This window comes from Leopardus geoffroyi, chromosome B1 (assembly GCF_018350155.1).
Source record: "Leopardus geoffroyi isolate Oge1 chromosome B1, O.geoffroyi_Oge1_pat1.0, whole genome shotgun sequence".
Taxonomy (NCBI): domain Eukaryota; kingdom Metazoa; phylum Chordata; class Mammalia; order Carnivora; family Felidae; genus Leopardus; species Leopardus geoffroyi.
The window spans coordinates 205,524,035-205,541,430 of NC_059327.1; the positions used below are offsets into that span (position 1 = coordinate 205,524,035).

General features: G+C 62.5%; 1 protein-coding gene across 5 annotated transcripts in view; it reads left to right on the forward strand.

The window, feature by feature from the left end:
• GAK (cyclin G associated kinase) overlaps window positions 1-16,257 on the forward strand; it is a 54,699-nt gene extending 38,442 nt beyond the window's left edge. For 4 of the 5 annotated variants that reach the window (XM_045474857.1, XM_045474860.1, XM_045474862.1 and 1 more), the window contains 14 exons: window positions 68-201; window positions 2,414-2,608; window positions 2,882-2,999; window positions 3,358-3,437; window positions 6,006-6,199; window positions 7,071-7,217; window positions 7,379-7,849; window positions 8,290-8,460; window positions 8,975-9,085; window positions 9,948-10,064; window positions 13,760-13,987; window positions 14,553-14,701; window positions 15,463-15,639; window positions 15,736-16,257. In XM_045474857.1, coding sequence (XP_045330813.1) covers window positions 68-201; window positions 2,414-2,608; window positions 2,882-2,999; window positions 3,358-3,437; window positions 6,006-6,199; window positions 7,071-7,217; window positions 7,379-7,849; window positions 8,290-8,460; window positions 8,975-9,085; window positions 9,948-10,064; window positions 13,760-13,987; window positions 14,553-14,701; window positions 15,463-15,639; window positions 15,736-15,837 — 2,394 coding nt within the window. In that variant the 3' untranslated portion in view covers window positions 15,838-16,257. The remainder of the gene's footprint in view (window positions 1-67; window positions 202-2,413; window positions 2,609-2,881; window positions 3,000-3,357; window positions 3,438-6,005; window positions 6,200-7,070; window positions 7,218-7,378; window positions 7,850-8,289; window positions 8,461-8,974; window positions 9,086-9,947; window positions 10,065-13,759; window positions 13,988-14,552; window positions 14,702-15,462; window positions 15,640-15,735) is intronic. The other variant, XM_045474858.1, reaches the window with a different exon arrangement.
• Window positions 16,258-17,396: the final 1,139 nt, after the last annotated feature.

Consider the following 17,396-nt stretch of genomic DNA (forward strand, 5'->3'; position numbering starts at 1 on the left):
TGGGATTAGGGAGCCTGCCTTCCTGCAGCTGCGGCCGCGCGAGCCTGGCCTGTGCCGCTTGTCCTAGGACGGGAGAGCTGCCTCTGCTGTGGCCGTCTGCTCCTTCCTGTGCTTCTGCCGGCTCTTCAGCACCGCAGAGGCCGCCGTATACATGTTCAGCATGAAGCGCTGCCCGCCAGGCATCTGGCCATCTCACAAAAGGTACCGGTGTTCCACCTTGGGGGTGTCGTACAGGTGTCACCCTCGGGCAGGTCGTAGCCGAGGGTGTTGAGGTGGGGAGACTTGAGGGCCCTTGTGCAGAAGTGGGCAAGGCCACGCAAGCTGGGGGAGCCTGTGCCCTCCTGAATCTTGGCTGGCTTCCGCAGGGACACAGGGTGTCCCCCTGTGGGACAGGCGGGAGTCTGAGTGGCTTCGGGACAAGGCCCGAAAGTATCTGACAGGAATTTAAAGCAAGTGTTTAATGTGTTGAGGGTACCGAGGAAGGAGATGGGTAAGACACAGGAGTACGTGGTCACTTCAGAGATGGGAACTGTAAGAAGAAGTCGAACGCAAGTTCTGGACCTGAGAAAGGCTGTGTCCTGGCAGCTGAGGGAGGAGCCTCGGCCTCTGGAAGGCAGGACAGGTGGCGTCACGGAGGCCAGAGCCCAAAGACAGACCACGGATGAGGGGCTGAGCAGCCGGGCCTGCCAGGCCGTGTCGAGTGGCTGCGGGAGGCAGAGCAGGAAGGCAACGTGCAGAAGCAGTAGCCGAGAAGTTCCCCGAATTAATGAGTCGCCAAACGTCCAGAGGTCAGAGGATGCAAAACAGGCAGGCGGGAAGCCGACTCGGGCTCAGCACGCCCCGTCCGCTGGAGACCACACGCAGAGGTCTCGAGGTCTCGAGGTCACCAGAGGGAGAAGGCACAGACCACGCTGCTGTCCTCGTCGGACGCCCGGGGCAGCCGGGACAGACGGTTTCACAAACTGGAGTCAGCAGGTCAGCAGAGGGAATAAACGGATTAGAAAAAATGCTCACTCGCCTCAAGAAAAGACCAACGAAGAAGAAGTCGAGAACAGAGAACAGCCAGCAAGATGGTGACTGGAACGCGGCCGCAGCAGGAGCTGAGCGTGAAGGGTCTGCGTGTGCCAGCCTTGGGGACTGTCTGACCGGATACAAGCAGGACCAGCGATGCACTGGCTGCGGGGGCCCCGCCTCTGCCGTCAGGACAGGGAAGGGTGGCCGTACAGCTGCCGCCTGATCCTCGCCACCGGCCCGGCGGCTTCAGCCGTCCGCACGCGCCCTCTGCCTCTGCAGGTCAGGGGGTCCCGGCCCGGCTTGCACCTCCCAAGTCTGCCGTCGGGGTGCGGCCAGGCTGTGCTGTGGCACGAACCTCGCAGAGAACGTCTTCTGCTTCCTCCTCCAGCCCATGTCCACGCTCGCTCAGGGTGTTGACGGGACTCACTCGTGTGGACGGAGATGTGGTGTGGGCGTCCGGGTCTCCTGTGGCGTGGGGACGAGTCCCCTGCACAGATACGCTAGCGCAATGCAGTGTGAGCCTCGCGCTCAGAAGCGGCCTCCCTTCTCTCCCTCTGCTGGGAAGCCAGTCACCACTCCTTCCCCATCTCGAGGGGACAGGGTCACACAAGGGCAGGGACACGCGCCTGATGTGTGCACCTCGGGGGCACCGAGAAAACCACCCGGGAGAGTTGGAGGCGCGAGTGTCCTGAGAGCAGAAATCAAGCTTGCAGAGCCGAAAACCCGTTGACGGAGATGGGTGTTCACCGTGGCATCGGCGTTCCCACCTCGGCAGCGGATGGAACCAGTACACGGATGGTCGGTTTGGAACGGAACGTCGCCGGCAACCAGCTGGATGATCTCTCGAGAACCTTCTACCCAGCAACTGGAAAAGACAAGGTCTTTTGAGTGGTCATGGGCCATTCAGTGGGAAAGATGTTCTGGTCATTAAACTGCGGCAAACTCACACAAACTGTGTTTATAATAGAATTACGCTAGGTATCGGTAACAGATTGGGGCACTTGCCTTGCTCAGTCGTGAGCACACAACTCTTGCTTGGGGTCGTGAGTTTGAGCCCCGTTGGGGGTTTAGGTGTTACTGTAAGAAATTAAAGAAATCTTAAAGAGAAAAAGAGAAAAGAAAAAAGAAAGAAATTGATAGCAAAGAAAACTGGAAGAATCCCTAAATGTTTTGAAATTAACCCACTGGTAAATTACCCGTGAGTCAAGAAAAAATCTCAGGGAGGGTTTAAAAATATTTTAAAACAAATGAAAATATATCAAATTTATGAGATAAAGTTGAACATAGCATTAAATACTCGTATCTGTTGGAAAAAAGTGTGGCGAGCAGACCAGAGCCCCGGGGGTGCAGCACATGTGGCGAGCACGTGTGGGACGAGGTGTGCCTCCGGCCCCCGCAGGTACATCGAGTACGTGTGTGACATGGTGGCCGAGGAACCCATCACGCCCCACAGCAAGCCCATCCTGGTGAAAGCCGTGGTCATGACGCCCGTGCCTCTGTTCAGCAAGCAGAGAAACGGCTGTAGGCCCTTCTGCGAGGTGTATGTGGGGGACGAGCGAGTCACCACCACGTCTCAGGAGTACGACAAAATGCGGTGAGCGCGGGGCTCTCCCGGCCCCTCCTTCCTCTGGGAACCCCCGGGAGCGGGCGCAGGCGGCGGCCGGGGTGGGCGGGTCCGGGCCAGCTCCCCGGAAGTCCGTTTCGGCGCTGCCCCCTCCCAGAAGCGCCCCGTAGCAGAAGAAGGTGTGGCTCAAAGTGTTGGTGCTTTGGGAGAGCTCGGGGCTCGCGCCCCACGCTCCCTTGGCTGTTCTTGGCTGGCAAGCTGTCTTTTTGGCGGAAGCGAACCTTTTCTCGTCCTGTTCTTCAGGGATTTTAAAATCGAGGATGGCAAGGCAGTCATTCCCCTGGGCATAACCGTGCAGGGAGACGTGCTCATCATAATCTACCACGCAAGGTCCACGCTGGGTGGAAGACTTCAGGCCAAGGTGCGCGGGGGCTCGGGCCCCCTGGGCCGTCAGCCTGTGGGGCACGAGGCAGAGGGGCCATGAGCTCGGAACACCCGAGTTCCCCGAGTGCCCCATTGCGGGGTGCCGTCTGCGCGGGGAGTCTGGGCTGCGGCTTTGGGGCTGCCCCGCCACAGACCCGAGGAGCCGCTTGAGAGGCTGCTGTCCCACCGTCCATGTGGCCACAGCACCTGGAGGCGTGCACCGGATTCTCAGAGCCCAGGAACTGTGAAGTGTCCGTCTGCAACCTGAGGGTCCGGTGTCCCCTCCCCAGCTCCAGGGTCCCCTGTCTGGGTCCCCTTCCCGGCTTCAGGGTCCCCTGTCTGTGTCCCCTCTGCAGGTGGCGTCCATGAAGATGTTCCAGGTCCAGTTCCACACCGGGTTTGTGCCTCGGAACGCAGCTACCGTGAAATTTGCAAAGTATGTGGTGTCTCACGTGGGGAGGGGTCAGGACAGTCAGGTGCACGGTGCCTCCCCGCCCCGCTGTGCGCCCCGCAGCAATGAACTCCACGCACTGGACACGGGCAGAGTGACGTGGTTCGTGCGTGGCTGGGTCGCTGCACTGAGCTCCAGTCTCGGGTCTCACCCCCAGTCTGAGCGTGGCCCGGCGTCCGGTGTGTGGCCCCTCATTTGGGGGCCACGGTGGCTGCCGCTTTGCGCCTCTGGCTGGGGACTAGCCCGGTGCAGTTCCTGTTAGAACGCAGCCGTTCGCGCACCGGATGTGGGACAGCCAGGTGAACAGGTGTGTGTTGCTCTTCCACACGTGGGGTCCCTGACGCTGTGATCCGCACGGAGGGCAGAGGGCGTTGAGAGAAGGTCGTCGTCTGGGGTGAGAGACGAGAACAGAAGCGCGTGCAGTCGGGGATGATTCTCTCGCCTCATCCAGGGCTCTGTATAGTTTGTTGTGCTCTCTGACCTGCTCCCAGTGCGCGGCGGGCGTCAGGGCTTCTATTGGGGGCAGGGGCGTTCAGGCAGTTGGACGGTCTGCACGGTGGGCATCTTGGTTGCAGCTCGTGTTTTCTCCCCTTTGTCTCGCACGCAGACACGCCCACACGCACACAGGTGTCACTCCAGGGCGAGGGGAGCGGAGGGAGTCTCTGGAAACCTCCGCCTGCCGCAGCCCACGTCCTGTGCCTGTTTCCTACCCAGCGAACAGGGGAGTACTAGGACCCACCCCCCCCTCTGGGGAGGAGTCGGCTCTGACACTCTGGGTGCTGCTCTGGATGCCGGGGGACCAGGGAGTGGCTCCCTCTGAGGGTGGAGAGGCGTAGGGACCTCCTTGGAGACTGGACAGTCCTGGTATTCGGGCACAGAGCTTCACTGAGCTGCACTCGCATCTGTGCCTCACTGTGTGTGTCGTGCTTCCAAAAATAATTAAATAAGGAGAGAGTTCTCAAGTCGTCTGGTTGGTGCAGGAAGGCGTGTGTCTTCTGTGGGTAGCATTCATTTTGCAGAGAGGCTGTCTGAAGCAGGACCGTTTGGGGAAAGAATTTGGAATGGTGTTAGTGGACCCACTGTCAGATAACGCCTGACTGGGTCTGGGTCTGTCCTCGAGGAGGCCCCTGTGACTAACGGAGGGTCCCCAGTGTGCTTGAGGGGGCAGGACACGAGTCAGCGAGCATGTCGGGCCCCGGGGCTGACCCGTGCCTCCTGAAGAGCAGGGCCCCTGGGGGTCGTGGCCCTGCTCACAGACCCTCATTGTTCCCTCACTGGCCTGCTGTGTGGGCAGGGCAGGCCCCGGCCCTGAGGTTGTCTCCGGGGGCCCGCCAGGGTGGGAGGTGGGGAGATGGGTGGCCACCAGTGTGGCACCCAGAGCTGCCCGCAAGGCCCTGTTACCCCAGGAGCTGAGCCTGCAGAAGTCGTGTTCTTCTTTGTGGGGCCCCCACCTCGCTCCTTCCTCCCTTCCTTGTGGCTGGGGGTCTAGGTCTCCCCTGGTCCTTGCTGGCTTCACTGCTTCGGGCTCACCACTGCGGTCCCCACACTAGCTGCTCCTGCCTGGCCGCACGGTGGCCCACGTCTCCTTGTCGTGGCCCGACTTACAGAGGAAGGAAGCGTGCGTGTGGGCGGCCCGGGCCAGGACAAGCGGACGAGCGGACAGAGGGTGCTGCGGCCAGTCTCCTGTGCCCACGTGGCTCCTGCAGGAGGAGTGGTGTCTTCAGGGCAGGGCTGTCCCCGCCAGCACTGCCACGCCGCTGTGCTGGCTCCCCTCACGCCAAGGTGGGAAGGGTCAGCGTCCCACCTGCTTGCTTAGTTTATTCCGTGGGAGTAAGACTTAAAGTCTGCCACGGGTTTTGCACCCAAACCGACCACATTGCCCTCGTGTCCACAGTCCTTCTGCCCGGTGGCTGTGTTTCGTTTGGGCCGTAGGTGTCACACGGATGCCGCAGAGGACCACAGGGCCCCTCCCTCCACAGCATGGGCCGCTGGGGGAACCTCTGCCCTCTTCCGTGTTCCGTGGGGGTGTTTGTCATTGTGTTGTTTTGATAAAGTTGGACCGTCGGCCGTGCACGTGGGTGCCTGGTGATGTCAGACGGGGCTGGGAGCCTGCTGCCCAGCCGGAGACCAGGGCTTCCCCACGCGGCCTCTGGAAATGTCAGTCACAGTCTCTTGGAATACGGAGAGAGAGGCCGGAGTTCCCTAGAGAGACACGGAGCCCACAGGAGTTCAGTGACCTGGCAGCCACAGACCCCTCGGGAGCACCCCTCCCACTGGCCGCGAGCCCTGCGTGCCTTTCCCTTGCCACCCTCCCCACCCTGCAGGCACTCCCGAGGGCTTGTTTACTGGCACCCGTTAACCGTTGGGGGATTTTGCCAGGGCGGACGGCCCCGTGTTACGGAAACGCGCGTGTAAGATCCCTGTAGTACGCGAGCTGGGCCCCGGGACCTGAGGGGTGAGCACACGGGCCTTTCTGTGCTCGCTTTCTGGTGAATGTGGAGCGACTGACCCGTGAAGGTCTTCTCAAACTGGCGTCTGGCCTTCCACCTGCAGGTATGACCTGGACGCGTGTGACATTCAGGAGAAGTACCCGGACTTATTCCAAGTGAACCTAGAGGTGGAGGTGGAGCCCAGAGACAGGCCCAGCCGGGAGGCCCCCCCCTGGGAGAGCACCAGCATGAGGGGGCTAAACCCCAAAATCCTGTTTTCCAGCCGAGAGGAGCAGCAAGACATTCTGTCTAAATTTGGTGAGATCCTTGTTTTCCAAACACATGGTCAGTGATGCCGTTTTGACACCTGCAGCCTCAGGAAACCCTGCGGGGCCGGGCCTGCCCCCTCCCCGTGTCAGGCTGTGGGCACGGCCTAGGGAGGCCCAGAGCCCCCACCTGAGACCCTCCCCGACGGCAGCCTGAACGTCCGACACGGGGGGGACTCGCGCAGCCACGGCTGCTCCCAGACCCCCCGGGGCCCTAGGCAGCCCTGCCCGAGGAGTCATCACGGCCCCACTGGGAGGGGCGGGTTTGAGTCGCTTGCTCGTTGAGGGAGGGTTAGTTTTCTGGACGTGCATCATTTTATTTTATTTATTTGTTTTTAAAAAAAAAATTTTTTTTTTTCAACGTTTATTTATTTTTGGGACAGAGAGAGACAGAGCATGAACGGGGGAGGGGCAGAGAGAGAGGGAGACACAGAATCGGAAACAGGCTCCAGGCTCCGAGCCATCAGCCCAGAGCCCGACGCGGGGCTCGAACTCCCAGACCGCGAGATCGTGACCTGGCTGAAGTCGGAGGCTCAACCGACTGCGCCACCCAGGCGCCCCTGGACGTGCATCATTTTACACGTACCTGGAAAAAGTCCAGGCTGTGCTCAGCACCCGCGGGCGGTACGGGTACAGGCGGTCCTTCAGCGGCCGGGCCCGTGGTCTCGGCTGCTGACTCCGGCACGGTGGTCTTCAGTCCTCGTGACGAGGACAGCTGTGTCCCTGAGAGGCGGGGGTGTCTGTGGTGTGCGCGTCTGAGCCGACCGGGCCCTCCGTGGTTCGTCGGTGCAGGGCTCCCAGGGGTTTGGAATTGGGCGGCCGACCCTGTGGGCGGGGTTCCTGACGCACCTCCGCCCCGGCAGGGAAGCCAGAGCTCCCCAGGCAGCCCGGCTCCACCGCTCAGTACGACGCCGAGGCGGGGTCTCCCGATGCCGAGCCCACGGAGTCCGATTCACCACAGAGCAGCGGCACAGACACCAGCCACTTCCTCCACACGCTGGACTGGCACGGTGGGTGCGGGACGCCCAGAGGCATCTGGCAGGGTGCACGCGGCTATTTCCAGCCCCCCCCCCCCGACCCCCACCCCGCTCCTGGGCTTCTGACGCGGCCTCACCCTGCCGTCCCGTGTGCCCTGCCTTCCGGCCACGGCAGCCTGTGGTTTTCTTTTCAGAGGAGAAAGACACAGAGACGGGCCCAGAAAGCAATGTCGCCAAGGAGAGTGTGCCAGCCCCCGCCGCGGATGCGGGCGGGAGTGAGCTGTCCGACGAGGAGGTGGCCACGCTGTCAGCCGAGAGCAGGGACGCAGCTGAGGAGGACACACCGGGCCCAGCGGGGAGGGCACAAGAGCAAGAGTCGATTTTTGACGCGGCCACACCAGCCACGCCACGCGAGCCTGCGTCGCAGGAGGACAGTGTCGACCTCCTGGGGCTGCACTCTGGGACCGGGCCGGCACCCCCAGTGCAGGCCTGCGGGGCGGTCCCCAGTAACGCCGACCTGCTCAGCCGCCTCCTGGGGGCGCCTGACACTGCCCCGGAAGTCCCCCCAGGCGACCTGCTGGGCGGCGATGCCCCCCTGCTCTTCACAAGCCCGGCTCCGCCCCTGAGTGCACAGAGCCCACCCCGAGAAGGGCCGGCCGTGGCCGGTACGTGGATCCGTCCCGTGGGGAGTAGAGGATACTAAGGCTTTAGTTGTCTGACCTCGCCGTCAAAATTATCTGGGAGGAGCTCCGTGCCCTGCCCCTTGGCCACCCACTCGGGGGTTGGGGGGGGGGGGCGGGCAGGGCAGCCCAGGGCGCGATGGCCCGAGGCGGCTGCTCTGAGGGTCAGATTCCCGAGGCCCCCCCGACACTCCCGTCCATCCCAGGAACTGCCAGCCCTTCCTCCACGGGCTGCCTCTCCAAGAAAAATCTAAGGCGAGGGCATCAGGCTGTTCGGTGCCTTCTTACAGCGGATGCTGTGGCCTCAGCCTGGGTCTGAGGGGCCATTGCGCTGGCTGGGACTTAGCCTCGTGCCTGATGTTTTGGGCCAAAGGCACTCACGCACAGCCTCACCTCCGCCTGCTTTTTTGGGTGTCCTTCTGCAGCCGACCCATTTGATCCTCTCCTCCTGCCATCTGGTCCAGACACCCAGCCCTGCTCCAAGCCCGACCTCTTTGGCGAATTTCTTAATCCAGAACCTCCTGCTGCTCCCACCTCTTTCCCCTCCACCCACAGCGCCCCGCCCCCAGCCTGTAACACCGACTTCCTGCACCTGGGTAAGTGCCAAGGTCGAGGCCTGGAGGGTGGGCCGCGACGTCCCTTGCTGTGGACCCTGAGTTGCCACAGCTCCCCTCTCCCCTGGGAAGGTGACAGCCTGCGGGTGTCCAGCCCGTGCATGGGGCGGGGCCTCAGGGGACCGGTGAAGGCAGATTCTGGGGGCATCAGCACACATCTGGGAGGACGTGTGGCCACAGGGTGGGGAGGCCTTTGAAGACCTACTGTCGTTGCTCTGTGAGCTGCTGACCCCATTGTCCAGTTGGCAAGTTCAGCGACCACATGATGTGTCGAGACCCCGAAGAAGCAAGAAGCCGGTCGGTGTGGACCGAGCCCAGTGCAGCTCCCCGGGGACCCTGGGGGTCGGCCAGGAGTGCCTCGGGGGCTGCTCTGTTCCCAGCCTGCTGCTCACACGTGAGGGGGGACAGAGGGTGCCCTCCCAGCCTCCCAGAGAGGGGGCTTGTGACTGCCTGCCCCGACCAGGGGGCGCCCCAGACAGCATTGCCATCTTTCCAGGGGATATACCAGCAGAGCCCAGCAAGATGACCTCCTCGGCCAGCCACCCGGATCTGCTGGGAGGGTGGGAGGCCTGGGCCGAGGCTCCGGCCCCTGCTCCTGCTAGTGAAGGTACGAGCCCAGCCCTGTGGAGACCAGTTCTCAGGCGGGCCCCCGCCAGGCTCTGGTATCTCTGTGTCTGGTACGGGATGGGACTGGGACCCCACTCCCCAAGGCCTGCGGGCCGGGGCAGGGGGGTGGGCTTGCGGGAGGCTCTGCCTGCTCACGTCTCGTGCTGCGAGGGGTCCCTGTAGCGCTTCCTGGTGGCGTCCTGTCTGCGTGGCTCCTTTGCCTCCCGAAGGCGCGTGGCCAGCGCAGGGGCGGTGCCCCACCCTTCCGTGCATCTTTCTTTTTGTATGTCTGGGATCCTGTCTTGTTGGGAACGTTCCAGTAGCGAGTTGCTGTCGAGAGCCTGTGACCCGTGTCCCCTTTCGGGGGCCATCTGTTCACCTGGGAGCAGTCCCAAGCTTGAGGTTCTCACCAGGGTTGCTAATTTGATACATAGTTCTCTTAATCTGCATTTTTTCATTTTGAAGGAAATTGACTGTTATTTTGCGTGTTTTTAGTTGTGGTTTTTTTTTTTAATTTGTACAAACTCTTTGTATATGAACGGCTGTCATTTGTAATGACCATGTGACATTCCCTCGTGGGGTTTATGGTGGTAACTGCTTCAGACACCGCAGCGTCTCAGGTAGAACATCTTCCGCTGTGACTGTTGTGAGGGTTGTTGTCCAGCACGGTCACACTTCACGTGCGTTCTGGGAAGTGGGGTTACAGGCTCAGAGTGGTAGGAATCTCCTTAGCTGCTTAAGGAGCAGCTGTGGCTGCGCACAGGGCTGTGTCTTGAGCTGGCGTGGGTGCTGCCCCTGGCTGGGCGTGGCCTCAGGAGCACCCCGTGGGCGCACCTTCTCATGCTGTCTCTGCCCTTCTCCAGGTCCTTTCTTCTCTGCTGGAGGACAGCCCGCCCCTCCTGGCCCCTCGGCCAGCTGGACCAAGTCTCAGAGCCTGGACCCATTTGCAGACCTCGGTGACCTCAGTTCTGGCCTCCAAGGTGACGTGCCCGCCCCATTGGGTGTGAGGGGGCTGGAGTGCTGGGGGAGCACCTCTCCCAGGAGGGTGCAGGCTGTCTGTCCCTGGCCGTGCTCTCGTTGTAGGTGCTTGTGAACCAAGCTAACACCGAGAAGTGTCAGGCACGCATGGGCCATCTAGAGAGCAGGGACTTGGCTGGGAGCAGTGGATGTGTGGACAAGACGCCCCCCCCCAGCATCTGTGCCGGGGACGCGTGTCCTCAGGGTCCCTCTGGCTCCTCCAGATGTGTGGGGGGCATTGGGACCATGAGTGAGCGGTCCCTTATCCCTTGCCGGTTGGCTGGCACTGGAGATAATGTCTGCTTGGCAGTGGGGCCTCAGGACCGTGCCCTCCTCCTCCTGGAGCATAGTGGGTGTTCCCTGCAGCCCGCATAGCGCCTGGCACAGCATCGCTGTGGTTTGGGGCGTGATGTTCCTCGGCGCCGGGCAAACCGCTGTGCCTCTGACGCGCTTGTACTTCTCGTGACGCCCATTGGGTCTACAGGACACCCCCACCCCCGCCGCCCACGTCCCTGCCATATTGGGGCTCATTCTGCGTCTGTCTTGTTGGGTCCCTGTGGCTCTTCTTCTTTGAGTAGTTTTGTTCTCGTACGTTCCTGTGTTCCAGGCTGCGTTGTCTCTCTGAGGGCGTTCCTGGGAGTTTGAGTTTGCCCTTGGCTGTCTCCCCCTGTGTGGCCTGTGTCCCAGGCCACTCACGCGAGGGGTGGGCTGCCCGAAGCCTCCTGTGTGGTGCCAGGCTGTTGGCCCCAAGTCCTGTTGGGGCGCTGGGGGGAAGGACCTCTTGGTCTTGGGTCCCGAGTGACCCATTCTTGGGATGGAGGCTGGCGTTCAGGTCTACACTGTGACCCCAGATCCTTCATCACACACGCTCAGGAAGCAGGGAGTCCTGGGGAGAGCTGACAGATGGAAAGGAGAAACCGGCGAAGTCAGACTCTAGTTGCAGACATCAAATCCCTCTTGACAAATGACAGAGCCGCAGGACATGAGGTCAGCACGGCTGGAGGGCCCCGTGACGCTCCCAGTGCTCGGCTCCAACAGCACAGAGCACACACTGTCCCCAGGCACATCTGGGCCTTGGTAAGCAAAGCTCGGCACGTTGGAAGGGGCGACATCGCCAAGACCGGGGTGGTTCCCTGACCACATGGACTGGAAACCGGCAACAGCAAGGGGAGCGTTCGGTCTTCAGACACTTACACGCCGGGCACACACAGGCCGTTAGGAGACGGGGCGGCGTGCGGGGCAGAAGGAAGCGGCGTGGGATCCCGAAGTGAGGGGCCGCGGCCCTGGCGGGGCTGAGCGGGCACAGGGCAGCACGTGGGCTCTGGGCACCAGGGACCCTCTGAGCCGTGTCGTGACCCGCCCCACGGGTGTTTGAAAAGACAGCAAGATAAACCCCAAGCAAAAAGAAGGGAGATGGTAAAAGCGCCTAGATCTGCGAAACAGAAACAAAACTTCGTTCTTTGAAAGGATGAAGAAAAGTCAGAAACCCGTAAAATAGACAAAAAGACAAAGCTCTATTAAAACCAGTTGGGAAGGACGACATCGGGAGTGAGGTGGGGGGGGGGGGTCCCTGCAGACCTAGAGGCTCTGGAGGGTGACGAGGGACACCCGGACTCCTGGGCGCTGGCCACCAGCAGAACCCAGCCGGCGCAGAGTCCATCCCTGGGGCAGCCCCGTGACCGTGACGGGAACGAGTTCAGAGTCGACAGGACGCCACAAGGAGTATTTTACCAAATGTTTAAAGAATTCGTACCAATCCACATGGCGTCTTCCAGGAAATGGGAAGAGGACAGATGCCTTCCAGGTGGTCTTGGGGAGCCGGTGTTACCCTGACCCCCAAATCGAGGGTCCGTACGAGAAAAGACGCCCATGGGGCCAGTGTCCCTCATGAGTGCAGATGCAGACGACTGCAGCACAGCTGAGGCAAAGAGAATTTGTCGTCGCTCAGAACGAGCTGTGCCCCACAACCATGGAGGGTTTGTTCCAGGAACACGAGGCTGTTCACCGTTCCACGGCTAGTTAACAGAGTCCACCCTGTCCCGGGCCAGGCAGGAGCTGTCCTCGACCCTGTCCACGGTGTAGGAGAGGCTGTTGGTGGGAAACAGTGTGGGCTTGTGTTCCGGGGCTGGCGGACGCAGGCCCGGTGGGGATGGCGGGGGCACGTGGAGAGGCAGACTGCGCTCACGGGTCTGTGGCTTGAGCACAAGCTTTCCTACCAGGAAGCCCAGTGAGGGTTTCTGGAGCCACGGGCGAGCTCGTAGTAACACTTGTGTGGAGAGTCGGAGGCCCTGAGTGACGGGAGTATTTCTGTAATGGAAGAATAGTGTGGGAGGCGTCCCTCCCCCCGGCTTCAGGCTTAGTCTGGAGCTGCTGAAGTCAGCACCGCCTGGTGTCAGCCGAACGCAGCGGGACCCACACGCGGACCCACACGTGCGGGCCCAGCCGGTTTTCGACAGAGGTGCCCGGCCACCCGCAGACGGTGCTGGGGCGATGCGGCCTCCGCAGGCAGAAACACACCCTAAACCTCACGTCCCCGTGCCAGGGGGCTCAGAACCGGTCATAGATTTAAGCGTGAATGTGAGAAATGATAGAGCCCGTAGGAGAAAACGTAGGGGAATATCCCTGGGGCCTAGGGCTCAGTTTACCTGTCCCCTAGACCACGAACCGCGGCACAGAAAATAACCTTGGGCTAGAACGAAGATAGAAAGATGAACTGCAGACGTAGGAGGAGCATTCTTGGGCCGCGTGTCTGACCTGGAACGCACAGCGGGGTACACGAGAACGATGAAAACAAAAACCCACCTAGAAAAATGGGTGGGTCGTGACGCGGTAGCCACTGGAAGGGCTGCGGGGGTGCCCCGAGCACGTGGCCACGGGGAAATCACTGGCAGCACGAGGCGCTGATGGGGATCGGGGGGAACAGTCTCACCCGTGTGGCTGGTGGGAACGTGAAACAACACGGCCGCTCCAGAAAAGAGTCCGTCGGTTTCTCAAGAAAGTACATGTGTGGCTGCCATTCATCCCAGAGAGAGGACAGGATTTTGTGCACAGTGTTCGAAGCAGCCTCGTTCGGAACTGCCGAAAACCAGAGCCAGCCGTGAGGCCCTCCCAAGGGCCAGTGATCGAACAGACCTCCCGCCGTGTGTCACTACTATGGGACGCTCCTCAGCAATGAGCAGGAACAGGTCCTGAGCACAGGGCACCAACTGCTGAGCTCACCTGCTCTCTGATTCCATTTCTAGAACATTCTTGAACTGACAGTCCCGGAGATGGAGAGCAGAGGAGCGTCCTGATGCGTGCACGTGCTAACCACGCGCACACGCCGGTGTGCCCTCCAGCTGGCAGGTGCTGGGCGGCTGGTCTGGCACAGCCCGCGTTGCGTGAGCCGGGCCTGGGGGCCCTGGAACCCGTCGTGCGGCCTCCCGGCGGTCTGGTTCCACCTGGTTCCAAGTCAAAAGTTAAAGAAGCAGCGCTTGTCCCCACTGTCCCCTAGCCCTTGGGGACCGTCCAGCTGCGGGGGCCACCTTGACGGCTGCCCCGTCCTGGCCTCTGAGCTGAGTGTCCGTTTCCAGCATGTGTGCGGGCTTGAGTGCTGGGAACTTCGGGGACTGAGCAGCTGTCGCGTCTGACACTCGCCCACTGTGAACTGTCTCCCCAGGCTCGCCTGCTGGATTTGCTCCTGGAGGTTTTGGCCCTAAAACCACCCCCCCTCCCTCAGGCGGCAGCTCCTGGCAGCAGACCAGTCGGCCCCCGGCCCAGAGCGCCCCATGGCCCCCGCAGGCCAAGCCACCCCCCAAAGCCTGTGCACAGCCAAGGCCTAACTACACCGCCAACCTAAGTGTGATCGGCGGCCGAGAGGAGAGGGGTTTCCGCACCCCTAGCTTCGGTGAGTTTGCGCTCCCCCTCCCATGTGAGGCTTTGCCTGGTCTGCTGGGAAGTAGTTACAGCAAAATCTGCTTTGCTTTCTCCAACTAACAGCTCGTCCCGGGAAAGAGTGTTCGGGGGAGGGGGCCGTGGGGGGGCGGCTGCTGTGGGGGGACCGTGTCCACGGGGTGTTCCTCTCGTTCCCGGGCCGGCATGGGCCAGGCAGCCTTCGGGGAGGCCGTGGTCACAGGGCCAGGAGGCGGCGGCCAGGCCCACGCTGTCCGGGAGCCTTCTAGCCTGGGCCTGGCTGCCATGTCTGTCGTGGAGACGGCACATCCACGTTGACTCCAGGAGGGGACAGAGGTGGCTGTCCTTGGAGCCCTCAGGGTCGTTGAGCCAGAAATGGCGGTGCGGGCTGCGGGCTCTGTATGTGGGGCCCATTCCTGAGGGACAGAACCGTCCTCGCCGCGCTTCTCCCGAAGCGTGTGGGCAGCACCGCGCCCTCCACGGAGGGTCTCCCCCGGTGTGCACGCACGGCCAGGGCCCGCGGCGCTGCATCCGTCTGCCAAGCCTCTGTTCTCCCCTAGGTCAGAAGCCGAGAGTGTCCGAGAGCGACTTTGAGGACCTGCTGTCCGATCAGGGGTTCTCCTCCAAGTCTGACAGGAAGGGGCCCAGGACCATGGCGGAGATGCGGAGGCAGGAGCAGGCCAGAGACGCAGACCCACTCAAGCTGAAGGTGAGGGCGGCCTGGGCACCCCGGGGCTGCGGACGTGATTGGCCTTCACCCTGAGCCTCTCGGACGCGAAAGGTCTTTGGTCCAAGGTGCTCGCAGAGCTGGCAGCTGCCGTTTCGGCCTGGTTGACTTGCCAGAAGCGTTTTGGGGTGATGATTTTGTGCCTCACCCCTCTGGAGACCTGACCAGTGGGACCCGTCCCCGGTGCCATCAGGCCAGTGAGCCGGCCCAGCGCCAAGCCTGGCCCAGGGGAGAGCCGCTCAGGGCACCTGGGGTGACAAGGGCCATCTGCCGGGCATGGCTGGCTGTGAGATGCGGCGCTGCTGAGGGGACGGGGGGTGGGGGGGGCGGGTCAGGGTGTGTTCTCTGTGCAGGACAGTTCACCGGGCAGCTCTGAAAGCCCCCCCAGGGCTGATGTGGCCTTGGGGGTCATCTGAAACCCCCCCGCCCAGGAGCCAGGCCTCTTGTCCTCATTGGACGCTGGGATCCTGGGGCGGGCAGGGCCACGGTGGGAGGGTGTCTCTGAATGTCCCGCTGACAGCCAGGCTCCTGGCCCCTGTGTGATGTGTAGTCAGGCCCCCGGAGTACTGTTGATCGTCCTGGGGCATTGGGTCAGCGTCTGGTCCTAACAACTCACGGTAGAGCCTTGCCCCATGCGGTGGACCGTGCATGGAGCCCTGGGGATGATGGCCAGTGGCTTGGTGGGCAGAGAGGGCAGAGGCCCCGACCCGTGCTCGGCAGCACCTGAGTGTCCCGCCCCGCAGCTCCTGGAGTGGACGGAGGGCAAGGAGAGGAACATCCGTGCACTGCTGTCCACCCTCCACACCGTGCTGTGGGACGGGGAGAGCCGCTGGACCCCTGTGGGCATGGCCGACCTGGTGACCCCCGGGCAGGTGAAAAAACAGTACCGCCGTGCTGTGCTGGCGGTCCACCCGGACAAGGTGAGCGCCGGGCGGGGGGCACGTGAGCAGGTCGGCGGTGGGGGGGCAGCTGGGAGCAGGTTCAAGGCCCCCTCACCCCCTGGTCCGGTCCCTCAGGCCGCAGGCCAGCCATACGAGCAGCTCGCCAGGATGATCTTCATGGAGCTGAGTGACGCTTGGGCCGAGTTCGAGAGCCAGGGCTCCCGGCCCCTCTTCTAAGCCCACGGCGGTTGAGGCTCCGCGTGTGGCTCGTGGAGCCAGAAACTGCCGGGCTCCACCTGGAGGGGCCTGTCTGTGGCCGTCGTGGCGTGGGCTCACGTGGCCGCACCCGCACCGTTGTGGGCACCACCCCCGGAGGGTGCGTAGCAGCCGCCGCTCGCCACTCCGCGGCACGAGGAGAGAAAGCATTCCAGAGCCTCTGAGTCTCCTTTTCGTTTTCTGGTCCTGAAGGAAACGTGTTGATGACATTCCCCCAACGGTTGTCACGGTTTGTGATTTGTTTCATTTTGTCCAGTGGCCATTGCCTCGAGAGCGCGCTGCTCAGCTGGCCTGCCCCGAATCCCACTCGTGGACGCTGACTCCTCCTGTGCGTGACCAGCCCGGCAGCCGCTTGTACATAATTAAACTATTTTCTGATGACGCTTGTCTTGGCGCCTCGTGACCCCTCTGCAGCTGTGCCGCGTCTGGCCGGTCTCAGCTCTGACCCCAGAGATGGAGTGCGGGAATCCCGCCCGGTGGGCCTCGCCCTGGGCACGGCACGGGGCCAGGACAGAAGGCTGTGGCGCGGATGCGTCAGCCCTGGCGTGTGACCCCACCCCCCTCCGCCGTGTCCTGCTGGCTCCCTTCTCGAAGTGGGACGGGCATGGGGCCTTTGGATGCCGTCGCTTAGGGAATTGAGAACCATCGCTCTCTTTTCACGAAAAGCTTGTTGGAGAAGAGCCAGCTGCCCAGTGTCACGTGGCAGAGACGTGGCTGCCACGACTGCACAGGCATGCGGTCTTAGGGGGTGGCGCACGTCAGCATGAAGCTTTGGTCAGAAGAGACTTTCCAGGCTCCCGGGGTCATCCTGCTCCTGCCGCGGTGCCCCTCCATCCAGGTCAGCACCGCAGGCCTCAGAGTTTGTGTGCACCCCCTTCTTTACCTGACGTGAGTTCCGGAGTCCAGTGTGATGCTGGGTAGAATTGAGGACCGTTGCAGGACCTGTCGTGGGAGGGGTGTGGACCGGAGAGGGGGCAGCCGCTGTCCCACACCCGTCTCTTGGATGGGACGTGCGAGTTGGTGTGGACTTGGCTCCCTGGTCACAAAGGCCTCCGTGTGAGCCTGTAAACACCACCGGAGGGGCCGCGTTGGGGCTGCTGGGAGCCCAGCCCCAATGTCCTCAGTTGGACACTCTGACCTGAAGCTCAGAGCCCACCTTCGACTGCTCGTGACCATGTTGTCCTAAACTGGCCACCACTGTTGTCACTGCGGCTGGGAGCCCCTGTGGGCGTGGGCGGAGCGTGGGGCCCAGGGGGCTGGGAGGGCCGGGGCTCTGAGGGTGCAGGGGGGGAGGCTCTGGCCTTCGACCTGCAGCCAGCAGGACCTCACCAGGAGCTGTGACCTGCCCTGCCCTCTCACCCCCGGGCTCGGCCGCCGTCCGTCTGTGGAGGTGACCGTCTGCCACGGAGCATGGAGCCCCCGGTGCTGATTGACTGCTGCAGGCCTGTGCAGCTAGCGTCCCAGTGTTTGGAGAATAAGGAGTCCGCGTTTGTTATGCGTTTGCTGCTATTTTCAGCTTC